This window comes from Macrobrachium nipponense, chromosome 5, assembly GCF_015104395.2.
Source record: "Macrobrachium nipponense isolate FS-2020 chromosome 5, ASM1510439v2, whole genome shotgun sequence".
Lineage (NCBI taxonomy): Eukaryota > Metazoa > Arthropoda > Malacostraca > Decapoda > Palaemonidae > Macrobrachium > Macrobrachium nipponense.
Genome location: NC_061107.1, coordinates 2,030,398 through 2,043,028, shown reverse-complemented (window position 1 = coordinate 2,043,028; position 12,631 = coordinate 2,030,398). Strand labels below are relative to the sequence as shown.

Here is a 12,631-nt window from a genome sequence, read left to right as displayed (position 1 = left end):
GAGACTTCTACGTAATTTGGGTATGGGGAATATAATGAGATTATTTTCAAGGAAATTCTAGGGTTAGTCTTTGAGATATGGCGTCCCTAAAATTAAAACAAACACTCAAGCACCACACAATGATCGTCATGCTAACTTTAAGTCTAGTGCCTTTTTGGTAATATATACATAAACTTAACACGCATAAAAAAAGTAATAAAAGTAATGACTGACCAGAGTATGCTAAAGCCGCCAAATTGAGCTCACAGTCCTCATATACCATTTGTTTGATGCGTAATTTCAGATATCTTATCAAAATATCTGCCAATGAATTATCCACCATAATTGTTTAGCCATCCTTGAAGACTCACGATCACGCCACCAGATGTCACGACTGTCGCTGTTTGAAGATCAAGCTGTATTATAAAGCAAGAATGCACGCACGTCACCGTGAGGACGAAGATGCTTTGAGAAAAATATTCAAAGAGAATGTGACCCCTACCGAAGTCGACAAAGAACTCGAACTTGCAATTTATTACCAAAATCGAAGTACCCGGGATCTTATTATGAAGAACAACAACCCCCCCCCCCCCCCCCCCCCCCCCCCCCCCGCAAGAGACCTCTTGAAACAGTCGAATGTAGTCTACCAATTCTTATGCCCCGTCCGTGGATGTCCCGACTCTTACGTTGGTATGACTTCTATGAGACTGTCCAAGAGGATTTCCTGCCATGTACAAGAAGGAGCAATTAAAAACCATATCATGACAGCACACCAGGAAGCTATCTCCCGCGACGGTATTATCAAGAATAAAAGATAATAGGGAGGGCTCCTGACCAGCGACGCTTGCGACTCTCGAGGCACTCCTCATACAGGCAAGGAGAAACCCTCACTGAATACGACGCAGGAAGTGCTCTTCCTCCCCACCAACTTAAGGAGACCTATGTGTATAAATAATACAAGTGATACCAGACCGAGCGACACCCCCGATCAAAGAATACCAGATGAGACTAGCAGCCCAGAAGCCAATGACATCGCAAGCCGTCGTGACACAACGCCCAGGGAAGCCTTGCCCCAGCCTCGACGGTCTGCTAGGCTGCAACTTCGCGACCTTCAACGACGAGAAGCGTCTTGAAGAAAACTTTGTTCAACCAATGGCGGGAGCGCATTGCGCCACCGGCCAATGAAAACGCAGCTAGCGGTTGAACCCCTGCTGACCTGCCGCTATATATTGAGTAGATCTTGACAGCACCAACAGTCTGCTCCGATCTTCTGCCGTGATCATGCTCGGATGATACCGAGAGAAACGTTGGCCACTATATTAACTTATATTTTGACCTATTTGTTCATTTACTGTAACAAATAAATAAATTTGTAACCATTATCCCTGAAATTGACTGCTCCTGATGAGCAATATCGGCGCAATACTCGTCATTTGTAATAGCAGAGAGAAAGCTATTATTAGAAAAATAGAGAAGACTATTTACAAGTTGATTGCAGCTGATGCAGCAATATCTTTCAATAATAATAATAATAATAATAATAATAATAATAATAATAATAATAATAAACAAAGTGGAGCGTCCATTGTTCATTGAACTCTCCCAATCACTTACAAATAAATTGTATTCAAGTCACAAATGATTCCAATCTTCCTCAAAACACTTCAGGCACCAGGGAGAATCCAAAAAAAATATTCATAGCAAACATTTTATTACAGTGGACATCGTCCGTTGCGTAATTGACGTCATCAATTCCATCAAAACAATTTGCTGTTCAAACATCGGAATGCAATTCCAGAATCATTTCCGTACGAACTGTAATAATTGATAACTGATACCCTTTTTATCATATTTCTTGCACAAAGAAGCTTAATCATGGTTTTGATAAATGGGGACAATTTTTTTTCGTCGATAATGACGAAGTGGTTGATTGTTTAAACAGGAGTTTTTGCGGTATATTGGACGACAATAATTACTTGATGGATACGTTTTCATATTCTCGCTGGAAAATGTATATCAACAAGACGGAGGGAGAGTCCATTTGAGCTGAAGAATACAAATTATATATATATATATATATAATATATATATATATATATATTATATCTATTAATATAATATATATATATATATATATATACATATATATATAGATAATATATATATATATATATATATTATAATAATATATATATATATATAATATATGATATATATATATATATATTATATATATATATATATAATATTATATTATATGTATAGTATATACATATACCCTAATATTGTAGGTTTTTTATTTATATGCAGATATATCGCTGCAATATATGTATGCATTTATATATATACATATATTAATTTGTGACTCATCAGTATCGATCCCAGGCCTTTGAATTGAAAGGCCAGGGCGCTACCAACTGACCCACACAGTCGGTAGCGACCTCGCCTCTCAATTGTAAGACCTAGGTTCGATCCCATTGTGAATTCTAAATTTATATTTTTACTTACGTAACTATGTATTGATATGTATAAAATATGCATGTATATATATATATATATATATATATATATATATATATATATATATATATATATATAGTATATATATATATGCACAGAGGGTACTAGTACAGAAACAGAAAAACTGAAAAAGAAAATAAAAATACAAAGATCTCCAAGTTCCTTCTATTCAACATTTAGCCAACTCATTTCATTAAAGATAACCGCACCACTTTCGAGACCAAAAAAAAAAAATTACTTCAAGAAGATTTTAAGAAAAAATGCTTTTGCTAATGATAGCATCGCTATTGTATGCAACAAAGTGTTTATTTATTCAAATTATAATTTTTCAAGACTTAGTATTATTCCCTCACTTCAGGATTCTATTTGTAACCTGAAAAGGATGACTAGACTCTTTTAACCGAAACTAAACAAATATCTGATTCATTGTTTTAGATAAAAGACTTCAAGCATTCGAAGACACCAGTGTTAAAAACTCATTAACAGTCTTTTACCTTTCTTGGAGAATTGCTGTCGACCTATTCACTTTTTGTTGACACATTATTGCGGCTTTTGGAATGTCGACATTCCAAAAAGTCGACATTCCAAAAGTCGCATTCCAAAAGACACATTATTGCGACTTTATGGAATGCGACTTTTGGAATGTCGACAGCAAAATTCGACATTCCAAAAAGACACATTATTGCGACTTTTTGGAATGTCAAATTTTGCTGTCGACAATTTCACATTTCTTGCACGTTATCATGACTTTTAAAATGTCGTATAATTTGCTGTATTGCAGAACTTGTATGAACAGAGAGAGAGAGAGAGAGAGAGAGAGAGAGAGAGAGAGAGAGAGAGAGCCCTATAGCATCAATAGATTTTGATATATCTAAGGTTAAAGTCGACCATAACGGTGCATCTAACTATACAGAACAGGCCACCACCGGGTATAATAATCAAGGCTACCAAAAAAAATATATATATCTATCTTTAGGTGGTCTCGGTATAATGCTACATGAGCCGCGGCCCATGAAACTCTCAGAGCCGGCCGTGGTGGCCTGTGTTGTTGCTGCGTTGCCAGAAGCATGATCATAGCCAATGTTTATAAACATCAACAATGAGAACATAAATTATTTGCATACAGAACCACACAAGAACTTATATGTAGTATACGTAAAATAGATTATTTCTAAAATATCGCTTACAATATGCTGGCTATTAAACAGCTATCAACTATGAGTCTCCATTACAAATGGCAGCGAACAGTATATCAAAACGGTAAAAATATGAAATCCCACTGTTGCAAATATGACAGTAATTTAACATCCGTTTACATCAATATCTCCCTTAATGAACTCGACCTGCAAATCGTCCTTTCGTAGCAGATGAGAGAATGGAATTGAAAAATGAAAACAGGAAGTGGGCAGTCGTTCATTTTTGTTCGTATGATGAAATCAGGCACACTTCCGGTAACTAGCTAAAAGGGGAAATCACTTAGAGATTGCGCCAGGCTGGAACTTCATCCAAGAGAGAGAGAGAGAGAGAGAGAGAGAGAGAGAGAGAGAGCATTATTAATTAATCTCAGAGCTTACGAGGCGCTAGTACTAAACATAGCTGAAGCTCAATAGGACGCCGTGTTTAGCACTGGCAACCGGGGATCAAAGTATCGTTTATTGATATACAGGAATATGTATTAAATGGCTGTATATGATACTTCGATCCCAGAGGGTTTAGTACTAAATACGGCGTCCCAGTGAGGTTCAGCAATGATTAGTACTATAGCACCTCGGAGCAGGATATAAGAGTACACTGTACTGTATTAATCCTGGCTCAGAGGAGGTGGAGCTATAATCGCCGGGTTCATACACACACACACACACACACACACACACACAGTAACAAACATACTATTCATTCTTTAGTTTGATCTAGGTCCTGGCACCAATTCTGCAATGCTGTACCCAACTGCCCGGGCTTTTGTAACCCATGTGACTTATCTTACTCTCTAAGTTATATACCTATTACATTACGTTTCTGTTGATTTCTTCCGTTTGTGTTATTTATATATTATCAGCCTCTCCCATTCTCCTTTTACTGTCTATTCTACATAATAAAGACCGTATTTAGGCCTTCTTACGCATGTGCGATTTAAAGCAACGACAAACAGTAAGAAAGATGGAAACAATGAAGACGATCTACGTTCTTCAAAAATACGTAGAAATATGCCTCTTTTCCTTACCAGTTAAATGATGGCATATTGCCTAGATCTAGTCTTTTATACATGACCACCTTCCTTGCCTCATCTCCTCCGTGACTTATTTTCTTGTCAATTATTTGTCTATCGTCTATTCACATTATTTTCAACTTTATCTCTGGTAAATACTAACATTCTTCTGAGAGACTCTTCCTTTTATCTTCCCGAGACCATAAATTATATGGAAATAGAGGAAGCATCCTAGACTAAGCCTTCCCAACATAACCCAACCTCTACGGTGACGGCCCTGACAACGCGCTTAATATAACCATACCGAGGAAGCTGTAAATCATATAATATATAAAGAATGGGGATGCATCGTACCTTAAACCCAGCAATCCACACTACGCCATTTTGAAAGACCTTACTGATACATCTGCAATGTAATAGGGCTAAGCCGGGCTAGGCCTATTAGCCTTACTTTCGGATCCAAACTTTAAGTATCAGTCCCCAAGACTGCGGATTTCCGATATGAATTCATTTTTTATTATTGTTTTACAATATGTGTTAGTGTAATTCGCCCGATTTTGGTATTCCAATCTCCCCATGGAAAACTGGTTACACACAGTCTACTCACAACTGATATAAGGGTGGAGAAAAGCCCACTAAAGTGTGGTTCGTACTAACAACATAGGCAAAATCCACATATGTGGGTCATGTGTCTGGCAAGCAATCGATTGATTATGCTATCACCAACTACAGGTGTAATCGGAGGGAAACTTGTCTATATAAAAAGGAAAAGAGATGGGTATATCAGAAAGACAATTCACCTTTCTGTAGTAGCCTACTAATGCAGTAGCCAGAGAAGCGAATCGGCATGCCCATGTTGAACTGTTCAGCCACATTGTAGCTACTATGCTGGCACGTGCTCAGTCGTACCGACACAGCGTGTATACATATACACTTCCTTTGCATACACGAACAAGCAAAAGCTCCTCGCACACTAGACCTATACATTTTGCCGTCTCACCACTTCCAGAACTTCCAGTGTCTCGTAAGTTTGTCCAACTTTCCATAACTCCCTACCAAGTCAAGAACCCGTTAAAGTTCCCTCCAAGTTTCAAAAGATTCACTCGAAAAAGGTGGCTAAAGGATCAGAAACTGGAATTCCAGGACGCTGGAATAAGGCTGATAAGTCCTCATTTCGAAAAGAGAATGCAGAATCAGAAACTGGAAGCGATTCCAGGACGCTGGAATGAACTTGATGAAGCCGCATTTCGAAGAGAGGTCGTAGAATATGAACCTCATTTCCAGGATTTCCTGGCAAATCAGCCACGTGTCAGAAATTGTAGCTACAACAATTCTTGGATTAGGGTAAAGGACAGATTAACCTTCTGAACGCGTAGATACAGTGAGGAGGAGGTGCAAACTGGAAATAATACTGGAAATATTACTCTCTCTCTCTCTCTCTCTCTCTCTCTCTCTCTAGCGGTGGTATCTTATTGCTCGTCGACCCAGACTACGGATTATACAGGATCTTCTCTCTCTCTCTCTCTCACTCTCTCTCTCTCTCTGACTGAACTTCCTGGACCAGAATAAGTGTCATTAACAGATTCTTATGATCTGGAACACCTACTTACCCGATTCCAGGAAACATTCCAGCATCCCGGGAATGACGACAAACGAGCACGTCTTGTTCACTTGCTTCCAGACCGCACTATTCTGGCATCTGCAGACCGACCGCACCAGGGAGCAAGCGGCCACTGGAACATTTTAATAATGATACCTACATTGTTCCATGATAAAGACATTATTAAGTTTTTTTTTAGGTATTATACTAAGTATTCTAATTTATATTGTTAACAAATAGGACTTGAGTCGACTTAATCAGAAAATTTATGGGACCATATTGGGCAATTCATTAAGGGTTCGGAGTCATCAATTGGTTAAATACCCCTGACCTACGTAGAGGTACGAATGGAAGCATACGCGCGAGAAAACAAGTTTATATATATGTGTGTGTGTGCATTACTACAGGCTATCTTTTCCAGACTGCAAACAACAAAAGTAACATTGCACACAGCTGACATTGAGCAATGAGTGGTAAAGTAGGTAGTTAGCTACACACTGCAACGAATATATCATTCAAAGGCGAATGAGTTCTTATGTCTTAAGACCCTTTTGTCGTGAACTGTTTCTTTTCCACGTTTCCAGAATCCTATGATCTTTCCAGCAGATATTTCTGAACATTGCATTTCTTTGCAAGTTTGTCTTTCAGTGTAAAAATGCATATTTGGATATTTGTGTAATAGTGGCCTTTCTGCGCTCTTTCAGAAAAGGCGATATTATAGAGACTAGCGAAATTCGCACCGTTCAAAGTGTATGCGACTACTTATCTATTTTCTGAGCAAGTCTCCTTCCAGGGACGCCTTCACTCAAAACTAAAAATGGGCTAATATATTCTCCTTTAAAATATGCAGCTTTTATTGATCTGTCCGTCCGCATTTTTTCTTCCCACCCTCGGATCTTAAAAACTACTGAGGCTAGAGGGCTGCAAATCGGTATGTTGATCATCCACCCTCCAATCATCAAGCATACCAAATTGCAGCCCTCAAGCCTAAGTAGATTTTTTAATTTTTATTCAAGGTTAAAGTTAGCCATATCGTACTTTTGGCAGCGCTACAGGTGCCAACAACACAGGCCAACTTCCAGTTCCGTAGCCACCTTGTCTTGACAGTTGATCAGCCAGACCAGCTGATTGCATTCGAGGCCTCCGTCATCACGACAGCTAAATCGAATGCCTCTTTGTTTTCAGGATAAGTGCTTCCTGCTCCTGTCATGCAAATTTCATCTCTTCGTGGGGAATCACATTACGATACGGAGTCAGGTGGTGCAACGCGAGCTAGAAAAGAAACATACAGAGAGAGAGAGAGAGAGAGAGAGAGAGAGAGAGAGAGAGAGAGAGAGAGAGACTACTAGTCACTGAATGAGTCTCCCCATAGCAAGTGAAAGTTGAACCCAACTATATTCATAAAGATGGCTCGGAATTGCTAGAAAAATAACTTTTATTTAATTGCTTGTTACTGACTTTGTCCTCTCTCACTATTTGGGGTCATCTACTTTTTTTTTTTTTTTTTTTTTGCCCCGTGGGGATCAGTGCCGTCAGTGTTACTCTCGCGGTGCACTGTAGCAAGCATTATTATAGGGTGTTAGCGGCGTCCCCCTAGGTCCACAGCTGTACCCGCTTTCTTTCTCCAGGTTTGCTGTCCAGCCTCTTTGACGTTTTCAATCAGTTCCACCTTCGGATCCTTGTTCTTCCACAGCTTTCTTAGGCGATTAATGCCCGCAAATGCTACAGTGCCTGGCTTGACAACATAAATTAAACAAAATCAAATCTAACTCCTTTTTTTTGCTGCTGATTGCAACATGAAAATAGGTAAATAGACGACCTGAATTTCATGAAATCAAATCAGTTAATTTTTGTTGGTGATTGCAACATGAAAAGAGATAAATAGACGTCTTGAATATCATTATATCAAATCGGTCTCAATTTTTGCTACAGATTGCATCAGAAAAACAGTCGACTTGAATTTTATCCAATCAAATCAACCCCAATTTTTGCTGCTGATAGCTACGTGAAAATAGGTAAATAGACGGCCTGAATTTCATGAAATCAATTCAGTTAATTTTTGTTGCTGATTGCAACATAAAAGTTGGTAAATAGACGACCTGAATTTCATGAAATCAAATCAACCTCAATTTTTGTTGATAATTGCAATATGAATAGACGCCCTGAATTTCATGAAATTAAATCAACCTTAATTTTTGCTGCTGATAGCTACGGGAAAATAGGTAAATAGACGGCTTGAATTTCATGAAATCAAATCAGTTCATTTTTGCTGTTGATTACCAACACACGAGCCGACTGCAGCGGAGGACGTAGTGCGAATTACAGAGAATTTTCACTTTCCACTAAATGACTCCTGTTTGGATATTAGCCGATAATGAATGCAACGAGCGGTTGAAGAATCGGCTCAAGTGACCAGCGTCCCACATTCGGTCTTTTGTGTCTCGCCTTCCACGAGGAAATCAGGGTTACCGGAAGACGCTAATTGATGTTCTAGCGCGAACTATATATATATATATATATTAAAAAAAAAAACCAGTCAAGAGCCATCGACTCATCATCAATACGCGACTGGAAGTTCGAGAATCTAATATATCACAGCGTCGATTCGCTCGAAAAATTCAATCTAATCTTGATGCTACAACGGGAGACAGTGACAAGCGGCGATATTTATTTCAGCGAATAAATGTGATTTGTGAAAGGGGAGAATTAGACTGTAATGACTAGACGCGAATGTTATATAAAACACTGAATAACACGATGCTTGAAGGTATTAGTGAGAGAGCTCTGTCTTTTTTCCTTTTCGACCTCTCTCTCTCTCTCTCTCTCTCTCCTCTCTCTCTCTCTCTCTCTCCTAGCTACGGGGAGCTTACGGCTTGGTCTGGGAAAACTCTATCAAACAGATAAAATCTTGAAGTCTCATCTGTTATAATTCATATAATTCATTTTTGTTAAATAAAGGCAGCCTTATGCCAGTAGCATCCCTTAGGCAAAATCATATAGTTTGAACACTATATGTGACTGATATTGGACAGAAATACTAAGTAAACATATCTATATCTATAGATGTAGATAACTATAGTATTTCATACTGATCTTTGTGAATAGAAGGGGAACAAGTGAGGACCTTCGTGAAAAAAAGGCGTGATTCGACCACCAGCTTTCGCAGAGCGCACGCTAAAATGCGGTCAAATAGAGCATTGTTCCACCAAAGAAAATTAAAATAAATACACTATATTCTATCATAAACATGCACATTATTTATCTTTTACATTTTCATCTTAATAAACAAATCATAAATATCCTATCCTAAAATTCCTGTATCTTTAACTCAACGCGAAACACCTTTTTCAGAGCTTTTTAGGGTTTGCCATGGTCCTTTCCTACCCCCCCTACCCCCAGAAAGAAGAAGAAGGACAACAAGATAGTTTGTATGCTTACTCCCCGAGTAAGCGAAAACCGACGGGACCATAGTCTAGGGCTTGGCGGTTATCATGGCAACGCCTTGACAGGAGTTAGTCTAGTGTAGAGAGAGAGAGAGAGAGAGAGAGAGAGAGAGATTCCCCTTTACCTATTTTTTCAGCCTCTCTCTCTCTCTCTCTCTCTCTCTCTCTCTCTCTCTCTCTTTCAAACGCGAAAGGCCTTGACAAGAAGAGTTCACTGATTTTGGTTAGAATGGGACACGTACGATTGTTGGGAAATCAGAATGTAGTGCTACAGAAGCGTTGGAAAATGTAATTGGAGATTATAAATGTTTTCCCTATCATTTAATGCTCAGTATAACCAAGAAAAGTAAGCATTCAAACCCTTAGCTATTAGAAAATAGGTTAGAACTCCCATGTCTAACAGTTACTACTTTGCATTACCAAGATATGTATGCATACAAACCCTTGGCTTTATAAAAGGTTAAACTTCTTTGTCTAACAATTAGATCTTTATGTAACCAAGATATTAATACATAGAAACCCCTGACTATTATAAAAAGTTTAAACTGCTTTGCCTAACAATTTCTACTTTGTATAACCAAGATATGTATGCATACAAACCCTTGGCTTTATAAAAAGGTTTAACTGCTTTGTCTAACAATTACTGCTTTATGTAACCTACTATGAGATTCAGGGCTTCTGTAACACGGTTTTTTTGCAATAATTTTTTATCTATGCATTTCATAGATATAACGTTTATTCAGAATACACATTACATCTACACATAAATTTTGACTGTGTTCTGCATTAAGTAGGTTGAATAAATTTGGTACATATAATCTAAAAGTGACTTTTTTTGAAGACGGGCCAACTTACTCAGAGATAAGGTTTCGAACGCACTCGTTACGTAACTTATGACAGCATTTCTTCCCTCTTTCTCGATGGATGATTGGCTATACGTAACGAAGGCTTTACCTCTGGCAACAATGACAAAAATTTAAATACAAGCAAAGCAGAACACCTTTATGAACTCTAAATCCTCTCCAGATAATTGTCATAATGAACAAACCAACAAAATATGTTAATAAATAAAAAAACACTTCGATTATTAGTCTAACTCACAAAATAAGTGTCCTAAGAAATTATAATCTACTTTATAGGTCACAATCAGTTTGACAAGATGTAGGGAATAGTTGGTAATTTTCAAAGACAGTAGACAAGCTCGATTTGATAAATGCTGTATCCATTGTCAAGCAATTTTTATTTATCGGCTATCTATCTATTTACTAAAAAAATAAAAAAATAAAAATAAACGGTACCGTGTTTTGGCTTTAAACCTTCACCAATAATTATCGCCAGAATGATGACTTCATGAGGCTCCACCCACTTTGGCCTCATTATAATTCAGGATAACAATGAAGGCTATCATGGACATTGTTGCATTAGAAAATCTAACTTTTGGCTATAAAAACTCATTTCTCGATTAGTTGTAAGAAGTACTAAATGATCCTCAGGGATCCCAGCAGTTGGCATAAAAGTTTAATTCATGTATATTGCTGCTATTACTAATTTTGCTGCACTACTGCTACAGTAGTATTACTACGCTAGCACAGATACCCTACCCACATCTATGTATCGTTCCGCCATTCATAGTCTTTATATCCAACATGGTCGTACAGACTAAATAAGAAGAAAAAAATTATATTATATCGGATGATCCGTTGGTCTGCTGGAGATTTTAGCACACATAAGCTTGTATTTACTTTGGATAAAAATCTTATTTTAACAAAAATAGTTATATAAAGACTGTTTGCATACAATCTCTCTCTTTCTCTCTCTCTCTCTTGGTGGCATAGTGAATAGTTAATGGAAATGTTCAAAATCCTGAATGACATTACAAGTATTATAATCACGTTACGCTAAATACAAATCAGACCATAAACATTGGATTTAAACTAGAAACTGAATAATTACCTATTCAGGCTATAGTAAGCATGGCCACGGGCTTTCTCTTGACTGTATAAAGTTGCAAGTCGTAAGACAAATGCAGTTTTGCAACCACGGGGACAATTCCAAATCCTGTTAGCTATTCTTGACTACTATGGGTTTCAGAGCCGATGGAATAAGGTGAATGGGTTTCTGTCTGGTGGATGGGCGGGGCAACATTTCGTAAAACGATGTTTACCTTGCTTACGTAATGAATGTTTTTCGACTTTTGGCTCGCAATCATTGGCCATCGCGTCGGCTAGATCATTTTTACTCTATAAAAATTAAAACTATCGTGTTTAGGTTACTGATAATGCTGACAAAATTTGTGTGTAGTTGTAAAATATACATATGTCATCCGATGCTTTGATAAGGAGCAAAATCCAAAAAACCGTGTTACAGAGGCCCTGAATTTCATAATAGATATTGATACATAGAAACCCCTGACTATTATAAATGGTTAAACTGCTTTGTCTAACAATTACTACTTTGTATAACCAAGATATGTATGCATACAAACGCTTGGCTTTATAAAAAGGTTAAACGGCTTTGTCTAACACTTACTGCTTTGCATTACCAAGATATATTGGCTATTATAAAAAGGTTAAACGGCTTTCTCTACCACTTACTGCTTTGCATAACCAAGATATATTGGCTATTATAAAAAAGATTAAAGGGCTTTCTCTAACACTTACTGCTTTGCATAACCAAAATATATTGGCTATTATAAAAAGGTTAAATTGCTTTGTCTAACACTTACCGCTTTATATAACCAAGATATTTATACATAGAAATCCTTGACCACGAAAAGGAAAACGATTAAGATCGTAGGATAATCCTCTACTTGCAACAAAGTTCTCTGGAAATGACGAAAAACGGTTTTAGGTCAAGCACTTCAACTCTAAAAATACCAGTTAT

At 37.6% G+C, this 12,631-nt stretch overlaps 1 protein-coding gene across 1 annotated transcript in view; it reads left to right on the top strand.

Annotated features, from left to right (window-relative positions):
* The window catches only part of LOC135215346 (uncharacterized), a 96,518-nt gene that overhangs the window by 74,853 nt on the left and 9,034 nt on the right, over positions 1–12,631 (top strand). The window contains exon 4 of the mRNA XM_064249904.1: positions 818–1,063. Within this exon, the coding sequence (XP_064105974.1) occupies positions 818–1,063 (246 nt within the window). The remainder of the gene's footprint in view (positions 1–817; positions 1,064–12,631) is intronic.